Source organism: Pollicipes pollicipes, unplaced genomic scaffold, assembly GCF_011947565.3.
Source record: "Pollicipes pollicipes isolate AB1234 unplaced genomic scaffold, Ppol_2.1 Scaffold_6686;HRSCAF=7923_pilon_pilon_pilon, whole genome shotgun sequence".
Classification (NCBI taxonomy): domain Eukaryota; kingdom Metazoa; phylum Arthropoda; class Thecostraca; order Pollicipedomorpha; family Pollicipedidae; genus Pollicipes; species Pollicipes pollicipes.
In genome coordinates this window covers 39,983,501-39,997,850 of record NW_023596921.1, presented here as the reverse complement: position 1 = coordinate 39,997,850, position 14,350 = coordinate 39,983,501, and the positions used below count along the sequence as shown (strand labels likewise).

The window sequence follows — 14,350 nt, the reverse complement described above, 5'->3', positions numbered from 1 at the left end:
GAGATTCCGCGAGAGGACGCCACCCAGTCAGCGCGCCCGAAAGCCCCAAGAGCTGTCTAGTGGCGAGAAACGCCCGCAGAGTCTCTTGAAATATCTGGGCTCGCAGTCGCAGAACCTATGATAAGCGCACTCGGAAATTTCTTCCGTTGCGGGCTCCCAGAAGGCGTCAGGGTTGCAGACGCAGGTCTGCTGGCTTCAGCGGCGCCTGAGCGCGAGACGTCGTGTGGGGCGAAGCTGTGCCACGGATGTTCCGCGGCGCGGAAATTATAATGGGCAATGATGATGAGATGCACGAATGAATCCCCCTTTTTGTGGGAACTGGAAAACTTGATCCATGCTGGACTGATATCGCTTGAGCGTGCCTGGCGCGCCGGCTTTTTCCAGACGCGTCGTAAAGTGACAGTTATCTTGGAAGCTATGGTGCGCCATACGTTGCCACCACCTGTTTATTCCCAGCCCGGCCGGGGAGGCGTCTCGTGCCGGTCTGCAGCAGACCCCGCGCCGGCGGTTTCGCGTGCGATCCGTGCGTGCGCGTCTGCCACGCCGCGCCGCGACGCCCGCCTCCAGCGTGACGCGCCGTGACGCTCTAACGGGGCCGCCCCGCCGCCGCAAGAGAAGATCCAGAAGAAGTACGGCGAGCTGAGCCGGGCGAAATCCTGATGATCGAGTCTGCAGAAGGGCAGCAGCGGGCTGGGCATCTCGCTGGCCGGAACAAGGACCGAACGCGCAGTCCGTCTTCGTGTGCGGCCTCAACCCGCAGGGCAACGCCTTCAAGGACGGCCGTATTCGCAACGGCGACGAGATGCTGGAGGTGAGGCGGCAGACGAGCGGTGCGAGTCCCGAGGGCGCCACGTGTCTTGTGGTCCTTGACGGGCTGGCCCGCCTGCATGTGCGCTCCGATCTGTCTGTCGGTCCTTCTTCTCGTGTTTCGTGTTTTGTGATGTGTGTTCGCGTGGTGGTCATTGTTCGTGCGTTGATGGTGATGTGTGTTCTTCTTGTTTTTCTCGTTTCCTGAGTTTGTGATGGCGTGCCGATCCTGCTCCGGCTGACTGTGCGTTCTGAGCCGTCTGCCGTTCCGTCTGAGTGGCGAAGATACCGTTCCGTGCGTGTCCCCTCTTGCGGTCCGCTTGGCGGGGCAGTTTCGTTGGTAGCGCGGGGTTTCGTTGTCCGGTGTTCAGGCCGTCGACGCGCGTGGAGAACTCGCTGCCGTCGACACACTGATACTTCAGTCACCAGCCTTCGGTCGACGTGTTCATCCATCCCGTTCGCTTCCTTAGACCCGCTTCCCCCGGATACAGTTGTGCTCCGGTCAGACCGTCCGCGAGAGAGGCGCCGTCCATCTCTGTCCGTCCACCCGCCCCCATGCTCCCGCGGCCGCCGCCGGACTCAACCCGACTTCTGGGTCGCACCTCTCCGCGCCCGTGAACAGCGGCGACGGTGTTTCCCCCGCGGTGGCGGTCCGTCTGCGGGCCGGCGACGGTCCTCCTCCGGCCGGCGACGGTCCTCCTCCGGCCGGCGACGGTCCTCCTCCGGCCGGCGACGGTCCTTCTTCGGCCGCGACGGTCCTCCTCCGGCCGCGACGGTCCCTCTTCGGCCGGCGACAGTCCTCTCCGGCCGGAGACTTCCCTCTCCGGCCGGCGACGGTACTTCTCCGGCTGGCGATGGTCCTTCCCCGGCCGGCGACAGTCCGTTTCAGCCGGCGACAGTCCTCTCCCAGCGGCGACGGTACTTCTTTGGCCGGCAACGCGTCCTTCTCCGGTCGGCGACGGTACTTCTCCGGCTGGCGACGGTCCTTCTCCGCCGGCGACGGTCTTCTTCGGCCGGCGACGGTCCTTCTCCGGCCGGCGACGGACCTTTCTCCGGCCGGCGACAGTCCGTTTCCAGCCGGCGACGGTCCCTCTCCGCCGGCGACGGTCTTCTCGGGCCGGCGACGGTCCTTTTCAGCCGGCGGATAGTCTCTCTCCGGCCGGCAACACTGTCGATTGCCGAGCTCGGCGCTCCGCGCTAAAGAGAGCGGACCCAGTGGCGCAAACAACTGCTGAAATTGTCGCACGACAGGGGAGCAGGAGATAAAACTTGGCTTGTAAAATTGGTCTGACGAAAACAACGTGGAAAGAAAGAGTGGCGTTCCGATTTGTCTCGTGTGTTGTGGACGAACCTCACCTCTGCCAACTTCGTTAGGTATTGCTTAAGAGAAGTTAAATCGTTTTTTGTCTGTTGATCTTGCTGCGTATCGTTCCCGGGCGGGAGTGGCTGGATATGGCCTAAGTTCATGGCGAGCGCGACGGGTATACCATGAAGCTCTTTGAACATGAGGTCTACCGTGTTCCAAGTAGCGGAAGTTCGCTAATGTTATAAAGTGATGGTCGGAGGAGAATTTGCCGTGCTCTGGAGCGACACGTGCCCTTAGGTGCCCCGTGAGTTCGCAAGCGGTGCCCTTATCCTGTACGGAAGCAGCCGCCCCCATTGTGAAAGTCATTTGGTTGGCTGAATGTCCGTTGTTACAGTTATGTGAATTCCCACATCACTGGCTCTGTCCTCCGCAGGTCAACGGCCTAGTCCTGCATGGCCGATGTCATTTGAACGCCTCGGCCATCATCAAGGCCTGCCCGGTCCCGTCATCAAAAATCATCCTTTCAGGTGAGTTGACCTAATCCCAGCAAAAAACGGACGCCTTCCGAAATGCCCGCGTAACGTTCGCTCGCTCTGCTGGCGGCCAGACAAATGCCTCTACTGATAAGCCGGGCGGCGGGAGCTTTTATGCGGTATCCGACTGGGCGCCTCGGTTATCCCTGAGCACCGTTATTTTTCCTGCGGCTTTTTTGGGCGCCCGGCTGCGGCTGGCTATCGGTTGACGCCGGCAGCGTCCGGGGACCGGTGGTGGCGCCGAGGGCTGGCACCCTCGGCCGTCGGCGGGACGCAGCGCGTGCCGCCCGTAATGGGCCGTCGGTCTGTCCTCCGGCTGGGCATGGATCAGTTCCGGCGACGGGGATCGGCGCTGGCGACGGCTGCCTGAGCGCCCGGCGCACGTTCAGCGACTCGGGCGGGATCGACTGCGCTGGTGGGAGGGCGGCGGACGGGAGTGGTGAGGACAGGAGGAGCGCTGACGGGAGTGGTGAGGACAGGAGGGGTGCTGGCGGGAGTGGTGAGGACAGGGCGCTGACGGGAGTGGAGAGGACAGGAGGGGCGCTGGCGGGAGTGGTGAGGACAGGAGGGGGCGCTGGCGGGAGTGGTGAGGACAGGAGGGGCGCTGACGGGAGTGGTGAGGACAGGAGGGGCGCTGGACGGGCAGTGATGAGGACAGGAGAGGCCGCTGACGGGAAGTGGTGAGGAACAGGGGTCGCTGACGGGAGTAGTGAGGAAGGGGGACGGAGTAGTGAGGAAGACAGGAGGGGCACGCTTGACCGGGAGTAGTGAGGACAGGGGGCGCTGAGGGAGTAGTGAGGACAGGGGGCGCTGACGAGAGTGGTGAGGACAGGGGGCGCTGACGGGAGTAGGTGAGACAGGGGGCGCTGAAGGGAGTAATGAGGGCAGGAGAGGCGCTGACGGGTGTGCGGCTGCCGGAAGTGGCGATGGCGGGGTAACGGTGACGCGGCTCGAGGCGGCATCTCAACAAGGATAAGTGGTGCTGGTGGGGAGGAGCACGACGAAGCGGCGCTGACTGGGTTAGTGCTAGTGAAGGTGGCACCGACTGGAGTGGCGCTGACGGCAGTGGTGATGACGGGAGCGGGGATTAGGGCAGAGATGCCGACAGCAGTGACACTGACGGGCTGGTGCTGGCCCGTGGGTGCTGACGCGTGTGGTGCTGATGGGGAATGGGGCCGACGGAAGGAGCGCCCGGAAGTAGCGCCGATGGGCTATGCTGACTGAGGGAGCTCTCGACGAACGTAGCGTTTGATCAGGACCAATGGGACCAGATGAGCCCCCAGAGCTGTAATGAGACCGGCGTGAATAGAAAGATGCGAATGCTGGCAGGTCACGAAATGTCCAATCCAATGGCCGGCAATGCAGGCAAGAATTGACCAGGTGGTGCCCAGGGCATGCGTGATAGTGGCACATTCAGTGGCATCAAATTCGGTCACAGTTTGTGAGCTGCTGAGGCGATCAACCGTTTAAGGCGATTTATGGTCGGTGATTGTTTTTGAATGCGTCCTTCGACGGCTGGTTTTGCTATCAGAGTCTTCACTGGTGGACTCGACGACCGGGTAAGGTGGGGATGTGGGATGGAAAATGTGGTGATGCTAGCCAGTGTGTACTGAGCTAGAACCGAAAGAGAACAGTGACGACGACATCCGGGGCGTTTTACGAGGGATGTCGCTGTCGGACGGCTGCGGTGCTTCAGCTGAAGGGAGACCGCTGTCACCGTAACGACCGAGTTCGTCCTAGCGGCGGGTGCTTTCCGCGCGCTTGTGTCGACCACTGGCGGCCGAGAACTCGAGGGCTGTGCGACATGGAACAAAGTCGAGTTGTTCGAGGCTACAGGGGCTCACCATCGATAGCTGACGATCTGGTGATTCCCAGCTTCGAAAGGGCCTGGACACTCACTGGAGGAGGAGGGGAGGGGTGAAATGGGCTCTATCCACTTGTTTCCGATGAAATTAGAACTTTTAGAAATAAAACTAGAACTGGCAATCAGCGAGTTTTGGTGCGGCTTCCAAGAGAATGAAACATCAAATAAATAGAAAATTGTTTTACGGAGGTTTTGAGACGAAGCATTAGGATAACGAATTAAGCAGTTTTCGACCTGTCGTCATATTCTGGTGTGTTAGTATGCATGCAACATTTTTGGCTAGTTAACTTTCCGGCCCTCGTCAAATGTTATTGATCCCTGAGAAGAACTGGATGATTGTTGGCTTTCAGACATGTTTGCACCAAAACGCAAACAGGTTATTTATATAAGTCACAAGTTATGTCCATGGAATTCCTGGAATCATAACCGGAGTCTTACAATTGTGAGGTCAGCGCTCTACCAACTGAGCTACTGAGGAGCCTAGCGCCGTTCCCGGTTAGCTCAGTTGGTGGACCGCTGGACTCACAGTAAGTAAACCCCGGCGAGAGCATCCAACGCATAGGTCGTCGGGCATCGGGCTAGGCACAGAGGAAGCTCCCCTGTAGTCAGAATGGCCATGGACGCCAAGTGACCGTACCTGTCGGCGCGACCAAAAGCCCCAATCATCATGATCGTCATCAGAATGGCCAGATTCAGTTTGACCGTGTTTGGCCCACAGCTCTAGAGACTGTCATAACGTCACGGCAAGCCGCATGTTTCAAGCTTGCTTAGCCAATGGATGACCACTGTCCTTCGCAAGCGTTTCGATGTGTTCGGTATGGAGCATTTGCGTCAGTGATTGCTGTCATGACCTACAGCTCCTGTGACCTATGGCTACTGTGACCTATGGGTGCCGTGACGAGGCATTCAATAAAGCCCGCCCAGGTATTGTGCTCTGAAAAGGTCATGGCTCTATCTTTATTAGGAATAAAGATAGGAGAATTTGTGCTCCCGCCACCTGCGTGCATTTGGCCGTGCCATGTGAACCGTGCTACGTTCTTGCTGGTGTGAAGTCCCTTTTTGACCGGTGACTCCTGACTGTACTTTAACAGATCATTGACACTTCGGGCGACATCGATGCTCTTGACTCAGCCCGATCGCGACCACGCCAGAGATCACCGACAAAGGCAGTAGTGCACAGGCTTTGGCGACCTCTCGCCATGTTGAAGACCACTGCCATCCTCCGCATAGCTGATGCCGTATTCTGAAGGCCGGGCTAACTCACTTCTGAGAGGGATTGTAGGACGTGCTGGATTTTTTACAAGGGCGTTGAAGCCTGAACTTTGCCGCTCCACTTTGACACGAAAATGTTGCGTTCCTCACATCTGGAATGCTCTCTGACGCCCCTGCTGTCGGGCAAGGAAGCGTTGTTCACATCTGGAATGCTCTCTGACGCCCCTGCTGTCGGACAAGGAAGCGTTGTTCACATCTGAAATGCTTTCTGACACCCTGCTGTCGTACAAGGAAGACGCGGGCAGAATAAAGCCTGTAGAGACGCGTAATCTGACTCGCGTCCTGAGGCGTGACGAAAATCAAAGCGGTCAGGGTGCTTCGCCTTTTCAGATGGTCCGTTCGCAAAAATATCCAGCAAACTAAAAGGATATGGCGGGCCAAGGACCAGAAACGGTAGCAGCACATCTCGCGATTGGGTTTGTTGTTCCATTAAAACTACCGGGGCATCCGCACCAGTATTGTTAACAATCCTGACTTATACGTGACGATGCTAATAAAAATTAGTCGCGGAGTCCTGAGTCCCCAAAACCACGTATCACTCATACCCCATACAAGAAATCAGCGCCTTCCTTAATGAGACATGGCTAAGAAACGAGAAGCTACGCCAGCTGTGACATTGCAACCTGGTCTGCCCTGTACGGAAGCGCATTGTGGGTCCTGCCAGTACCATCGTGCCATCGTGCCATCGTACAGCGGAACAGCACAGAACGATGAGAATGTCGTCAGAGACACTTTGATTTCTGGCTCGGGCGGTGCTGTGTTCGCGCGTTTCATAGTATGCTACTTCTGCGAACACGCATTTCTTGCGTCTTTCAAGTTCTGAGAACGCGGCCTTAAATGTCACTTATTTAAATTGCTGCCGTTCCAAATAATGTGTTTTCCCCACTTGGGTCGCTTCCGCGTATTTCATCCGTCTTGGTTAGTATTTGCGTTGGGGACGTAGGCGTTGTTGACGTCTGGGAAGTACTGGCCGTCTTCATTGGTTTGTATTTGGACGCGGTCGGTCTCAGAAACGATGTCAAATGTAGAGATTACGACAGCAAAAAAACGCGTAAAAGCGGCTCATCTCGTACATCCCTGGGCGATATTGCGCTTCGACGCTGGATGCAGCGACGAGCAAAACGGCAGTACCGACCAGTCGGGCGGTGCTATTCTTCGAAGCCGCGGCGTCGGAGCGGCGCACAAAGCCAGAGCCGACCCGCCGTCGCGGCGCCGGCTAACGTCTGGCGCGGCGCGGCGCCGCGGCGGCGTCGGCGATCGCCCGGGCGGGGCGGCGGACAGCTGGAGGTCAATTGATGTTGGCCGCGGCCAGACCGGGCGGCGACGGGCGGCGGCGTCGGCTCCTCGGTCCGCCGGTCCGGCCCGCCCGAGATGGGATCGATGGCTGCTGACGGTCGATCCGACCGGCCGCCACACCCACCTCGTCCACCGGGCGGCCGGCCGCCGGACGGCCGCCGCCGGGCCTCGTGTCGACGCGGCGCCGAGACGACGTCGCCCGGCCGGGCCGGCCCCGCCGCCGGCCGCCTCGGAGGCGGCTGGTGCTGCTGACTTCGGTGCTCGCCTCTCATCTCCGCGGCGCTGGGACTGTCGGGATGGCCAGTGTTAAACTTCGTCAGAGGCGTGTCGTGCTGGCCAGCGTTAAACTTCATCAGAGACGTGTCGTGTTGGCCAGTGTTCAACTTCGTCAGAGACGTGTCGTGGTGCCCAGTGTTAAACTTCGTCAGAGGCGTGTCGTATTGGCCAGTTATTCTATACACACACACACATATATATATATATATATATATATATATATATATATATATATATATGTATATAGGCCAGTTATATTATACCTCGTCTTAGACGTGTCGTGCTAGTCATTGCCCTCCTCCCCTCCCCGCAGCGTGACAGTTCAGGCGTTTACCACCAGTAGTCGGAATTGAAAGGCACTGTAAACAGATACAGGGACGGTCAACAGTAGCGCAGATACGGACTAGCCAGGACTGCGACCCGGATGTGCGCTATGCAATCTGAAATACGATGTTCCTCATTGGAAATGCCTCGACTTTAGTGCTGACATTTATGAGGCTCTGTTTGTTATGCGTTGGCAATTTAGCCCGTCTAAATAAACGGAGGGCGGCTCTCCGTACATACCGCCGTCGGCTGATGAGATATACATTTGGGTGCCGGCCGGTTCGTAATTAGTTTCGCTAAGTCGCTGAACGAGATATGCCAAGGTTTCCAAATCTTCAAATTGCTGCACATCGGGGCAAGAGTTGTAGTTGATCATGATAAAAGGCACAGAAGGCACATGAACAGATTGGCTCGTTAACATTTTGTAGTTAATATATTCAGATGTTGAAAAGGATCCGCTGCCGCATAATTCCCCTGGCCCAGTTGTTATTATAAGAATATGGTAATACACAATTTGCTTGCATGGATGCATGCGCTCAACAGAAGGCAATTCGGCGTATCTACACGCACCGCAATTCGATGAAAACCCTCCTCGATGCAGATTTCTCGATGCGTGCTTCCTTTGCGCCTACTGTGGATCCCGACTGCGGTCCTCTGAGCTCAAGAACTCGCAGCGCTGCACGGCTCACCGCTCCGGGGTTTACCGGCCGCGAGCTTCCGCGGAGCCTTGGGCCCCAGCCCCAACTGAGCAGTCTTACGGGGCCGTCGGAGGCACAATGCGGCTTCCCGGGGAGGCTTGCGTCGGGGTCGAGCCGGGGTCGCAGCGGAATTGCGCCGCTTTTTGTCCCGTTCTTAATGCCACCGCTCTGATATGGCTGTCGAGCCCGAGCGGGCGCTGACGGGACCAAACAAACCGGGCATAAATGGCATAATGAATTGCTTTTGTTCATCCGCTGGTACGGAATTTATGTAGCGCGAAACTTATGATCGCGGCGTCCGTTGGCGTGTGCGGCTAGACAGGAGTTGCGATGCGGGGACCCATTTGCAAATGAAATGCGAATTGGACACGGATGAGACCTGAATGGAAGCTGGCTTGAGCTGGCAGTTTTAAGGTTTAGGGTGTATGTGCGGCGTATACTTCACTCAGTATTAGGTGGATTGCAGACTCAAAGGGAGTGTCACTTTTAGGGCGTACTTCCGGAGCATACCCTAGGGAAACCTCAGGACCAGTATGTCTGATAGTAGCACGCGGAATTGCCACTGCAGCACCAACAAGATATGATAAGCAAAATAATTATGATTTTCATCAAGTGCATATTACGCAGGTGACGTTTTGTCACAGCACGGCACTTCGTTTTGTGTTTGAAACCTCGGAGTTCATTTCTGATATGGATAATCTTGGAACGTGCAAACATTCAAATGAAATATTCATCATTACCTCCGCGATTTCACTGAGACTGGGCTTGAGAATCTGCGTGGTTAGGGCTTTTTTGGCCCACAGACCCGCAAGGCATGAGCAAAAAAGCTCAAAACTGGTACCTCTACTCCGTAGCAGTTGACGGCGGAATCTGCCGCGAGCCGTCGTCAGCTGTTGCCGACTCGAGGTGCCACGGCTAGCTCTCTTTACCCGCGTATTGCAGGCCTACGAGCTGAAAAGTGACACCTCTACCGGCATGAATGACTGGGTATGAAGAAACGTCTGTGATTGGTACAGTGGGTGGCTTAAGCCGTTTACCGACAAGTACATGGGTAGGAGTTTGAACCAGATCGCCACTAGTCCATGTGATGTGGCGCTGGAATCTACGTCCTTTATAAACACGGTCTTGCACCGAACTCAGCAGCGAACTAAACAGTGTTTCCCAAAGTCAAAGGCGCTTCAAAAAGGCCCACTGTGCTGAAGTGTCATAGGAGAGAAATCAATGTCGTTTGCTGAGGTTGATGTTTCGTTAAATCCGTATGACAATGGCTTCATATTTGCATATGTTTTGTCCCAACTGGGGTCTTTCAAGTATTAATAGCATTTATTACACAAGCGCTCTGGCTAGTTAATGAATTGGTAACGTTATATAGCACACACGCTTGAAAAAGAAATAAATAAGAAATTATTTGATATATAGATAGAAACAATAATAAATAGAAAGAAAATGGAAGTAATTATAACTAAGAAATAAAGAGACAGAAATAAGAAGTATGTCTTTCATAGTGGTGTACGAATAATCCATTGGCATTTTTCCCGTTGGACCGGGCACTTCAACTCAAAATCCCAAGGTTTCGGTAGAATTCCGAGAAAGCTGGTGCTACCAATCAACTCGAACGCTTCCCTTCCAATAATGAGCGGAAAGTGTAAAAAGCTGGCATAATTCCTTTAAGTGTGGCAGAAACGTCTCCTTGCCCTTTGGCCATGTGCATGTGGCCACAGTAGGGCTTGTGCCTTCTGCCTGAATGTGTGGCCAAAGTAGCATGGCATGTCCGTGCCGGGCGGGACCTACAGCAGGGGGCAGGGCGCCTGATCTGCTGCCCGGCGCCCGTCTGTCCCCGCGTCGGGGCCGCACCCCGCTGCTGGCCGCTGACGCCGCTCGTGCCCGCAGGCGGGAGGAGGCCCTGGACGACCTGGCCGTGCGTCCCATCACCCAGTTCCCGGTGTCGCTGCAGGACGAGGTGAGAGTCGCGGCCGTCCCCGCCCGGCGGCTGGAGGGGACCGCTTTCGAGCGCCGCAGCGGCTGGCCGGTGCCCGTCGGAGAAGCCGCGGTGCGGCTGGGGTAGACCGCCCCTGCGGACCGGTCTCGGCAGGCGGCCCCAGGACGCGGGCGGATTATAGCTCATCCCGTGGCCTCCTCTTTTCTGGTTATTTTGTTGCGCTTGGACTCCCACGCTGTCGGTTCTTGTACGCCGGTTAGCCGTGATTTATTAGTCCGCCGGTGTTCAATTTGGCCTGCTCGGCGTTGTTTGCGCCTGGCGTGCCGGCGGCTCCGGGTGTAGCTGTTCGATCGCGGCCGCCGTCTCTGCTGCGGCGCCGGACGGGCTTATCTGGTCTCCGCCGTCGCTCCGGGCTCGGCGCTGCGGCGCGATCCGGCGCACCGACCGTCTCAGCCGGTCCGCCCCCAGCCGCCGGTCCGCTCGGTGCCGCGCCGCTCCAGGCCGCGCCGCTCCAGGCCGCGCCGCTCCAGGCCGCGCCCGCATCGGCTTGCCAACGAACCGGCGGCGCGTAACTCACCGGGTTTTATCGTTGTTCCGTTGGATTGTTTAAGTCGTTATATCACTGTTGGAGCGGTTTCGAACGGCTGTGCGTAGTGAATTTAATGCGCTTGAGACTGTTGAGCACGTAACCATCCGTGAGCGGATCGTGCGATTACGTGCGCCATGTGTTCGGGCATAAAGTCAGCGTGTTTGAGACAGCCAGACGATTCCATGACAGCCAATCGACTCGACCTCCCCCCCCCCCACCCCCCACCCCCCACCCCCACCCTGGTCCCCCCGCGCTAGCCAGTCCAGAAGCCGTGACACGCGGAGGCGCCAGGTGCGCCAGACCAGCTCAGGAGCGCATGCCTCGACCTGGCGCGGGCGTGGTCACACGTGCCGCCGCGCCGCTCACGCCACCGTCTCGAGCAGCCCGTGTCGTCGTTCCGGCTAGCGGGGGTCAGCAGGGGGGGGGGGGGGGGTTGGGGGTGGAGCGCAGTCAGTGGCGACAGTGGCCAGCCGCGGCAGACGCGTGCGTCCTACCAGTGTTTCCAAGCGGCAGGAGCCGGCTGTCGCAGCCGTCGCGTTGTGTTGCCAGACTCCTTCTCTGCGAGCTTGGATGAGTTCAGTTATGCTGGCTGCGGGGCCCGGCGTTCAATTATGCTGTCCCGGGGCCGCGCGTCCAATTGTGTTGGACGTAATTGACGTCCTCATACATCAAGTGTAGTATTACATTGGTTGTTTGTGCGCATTGGGAGGCTGGCACTAAGCCTTTAACGCTTGGAAGCACCCGATTTGGATTGTGGCGATGGATGAACACCACTTTGTGACGTTGAGATTCACGTGAGATTCACGTTAAGAGAGAAGGGGATGATGGGTTGAGGCATTACAGTGCCGTTTTGTGCTCGTGGATGACTCACGGCTTGGGGAAAGCGGAAGAGAACGTGATATGCACCATCCGAAAATTCGTCACTCGATGATTTTATGTATTTTGTTCTCTGCCACCCATCAGCAGGCAATCATCAGTCCCTCTTACTACCCTAGCGGCAATAGTTAACACCAGAGAGCATAAAATAGCGAGTCGCCCCCCCCCCCCCCCTCCTCTGTTGAGAGGCGGAAACATAAAAAGTGTAGGAAGCAGAGCGGCGTTAGTGTTAGGCATGCATAAAATCATAGCAAGGAAGGCTAATTCCTGCCATGCTTACGTGCGAAGTAATAGTAACGAATGTTAATGCTTCCATTTTTTTTCATTTTTTCATGTTTTAGTAGGTATTTATTGATTTTTATTATTTATTTATATTTACATATACAAATCACAATTTCTCTCTTATTATCACACCAGGGACCTTACATTCTATACATTCATTTGGTGTTATTGAAGCTTCACCTCGCCAATTTCGAAATCCTCCGCTGTATCTCTGAGTAGTCAATCCAGCTAAACATAGCTTGTTGCGTGGTGGACTCTTGAAGCCAACGACGTTGATTAGTGTGCCGTGGATAATGAGATGGCGGCCATACAGCGTATCTTGTATATGCTAATTGGTGGTTGTTACGGATCAGGAGGGTTGTATATGGGTTTCAATTACATCGATCTAGTATTTGATGTTGCTCAGATTCTCTTTACGTTATTTCAAGAACGTTAGAATGCGTTGATATCTGCAGCTGGCTGTCGGTCTCGCCTTCGCGCTCGCGGCTGGCAAATCTCGTGCTCACACAGTCCTGAGCTCAACAGACACGGCGGTACATTGGGAGCCGCTGGTGGTGATGTGGTCAACCGATGCATTGTGACTGGTGCAGGTCATCAGGCATGTACTGATGCCGACCTGTATGCTCATCAAGCTACTCAGTGACGCGGGTGTGAAGATGGCTGCAAAGAAGCGAATACTCGCGAAGGTCAACACCGTGCAATCCAGTGCAATGCACCGCCATGTGACGCCGGGCGAAACGGGACCTCGCAGCGTCGTGCGCCGTCTGTGTCGAGGCCGGCGGCGGTGCGTGAACTCCTGCCGCTGGGGCGGAGTGGCTCTCGTCACCAGACCGCGGCGTGCCGCCGGGGTCTGGTGACGATGCGTCGGCGACACGCGGCCCGCAGGTGGTGCTGCAGTAATGAGACGATTGGGCATTGGTTCACGCACGGGGCGCGCTGTGGGTCGGCGTTAGGTTGGAGCAAGGTGTGCGTCGGAGTTGAGGCCATCACTGATCGTGCAGGGCGGGCTATCGGTCGTGTTTTTCGGATGTTTTGGATTGTCGTCTGTCGCGTGCAGGACGGCGAGGTAGCCAATCGGGGTAAAGTACCTCCACGTGGTCCCGCCGTTTCGTCTATTTGGAGAACGGACAACAGCTATCTCCCTCTTCACATTACGCGTGTTTTGTCGTTGGATGGATCGATCTGCTTCTGGCGGCTCAATACCACCAGAGCCTGCAGCCGGCTCTCCGATCACGCGCCAGCCAGCGGGCGCGCGCCGCACCCGCGCCGCCGGCCGGCCGACTTTGATGAGATGGGATGTGAGATGGGATGAGCCCTATCTGGGATGAGCCCCGCTGGGCTGCTGGCAGCCCTCTGGCCACCTGATAACCGTGCTGTTATGTGACGAAGCGCACCCTCCTTGCCCCTCCCCCCCCCCCCAGCGCTGGTGTGAAGTGCTGGGGCGGCTGCGGCGGGTCAGAGCCACGTGAGATGACAGGTACAGATCCGTCTGATGTGTCTGACAGCTGGTGCTGTGTTACAGACGCCAGAGCAGAAGTACGCGAAGTACAAGGGCCTGCGTAATGTCCAAGTGAAAAAGGTACGTTTTATATCGTGTGTGCGGACGGTGTTGTGTTGTGGTGTGCTGGTGTTGCGTCGTGGCCGTGTTGGCGTGCTTGCTGTGTACGCGTGGACGAGTTGACTCACAGCTGATTGTCACATGCCAGACTGTATCGACGCATGCTGTCGGTGAACCGAGGACAGCCAACGCCAAACAAGAGGCGGTCGGCGTCCTCTTCGATCCCGGCACCCGCGCTCCTGTCTGCTGTGTTCCGCATCCTGGGTGTCCGGCTCCGTCGGGGCATCTCATGACTGCCCGCGCTCCTGTCTGCCGTGTCCGGCTCCGTCGGGGCATCTCATGACTGCCCGCGCTGCTGTCTGCTGTGTTCCGCATCCTGGGTGTCCGGCTCCGTCGGGGCATCTCATGACTGCCCGCGCTCCTGTCTGCCGTGTCCGGCTCCGTCGGGGCATCTCATGACTGCCCGCGCTGCTGTCTGCTGTGTTCCGCATCCTGGGTGTCCGGCTCCGTCGGGGCATCTCATGACTGCCCGCGCTCCTGTCTGCCGTGTCCGGCTCCGTCGGGGCATCTCATGACTGCCCGCGCTGCTGTCTGCTGTGTTCCGCATCCTGCGTGTCCGGCTCCGTCGGGGCATCTCATGACTGCCCGCGCTGCTGTCTGCTGTGTTCCGCGTCCTGCGTGTCCGGCTCCGTCAGGGCATCTCATGACTGCCCACGCCGCTGTCTGCCGT

The 14,350-nt window shown here is 57.2% G+C and overlaps 1 protein-coding gene across 1 annotated transcript in view; it reads left to right on the top strand.

Annotated features, from left to right (window-relative positions):
• The window catches only part of LOC119108313 (multiple PDZ domain protein-like), a 31,584-nt gene that overhangs the window by 156 nt on the left and 17,078 nt on the right, over positions 1–14,350 (top strand). Inside the window, 6 exon segments of the mRNA XM_037231888.1 lie at positions 676–731; positions 733–811; positions 2,547–2,640; positions 8,784–8,790; positions 10,267–10,336; positions 13,585–13,641. Of these exon segments, the coding sequence (XP_037087783.1) occupies positions 676–731; positions 733–811; positions 2,547–2,640; positions 8,784–8,790; positions 10,267–10,336; positions 13,585–13,641 (363 nt within the window).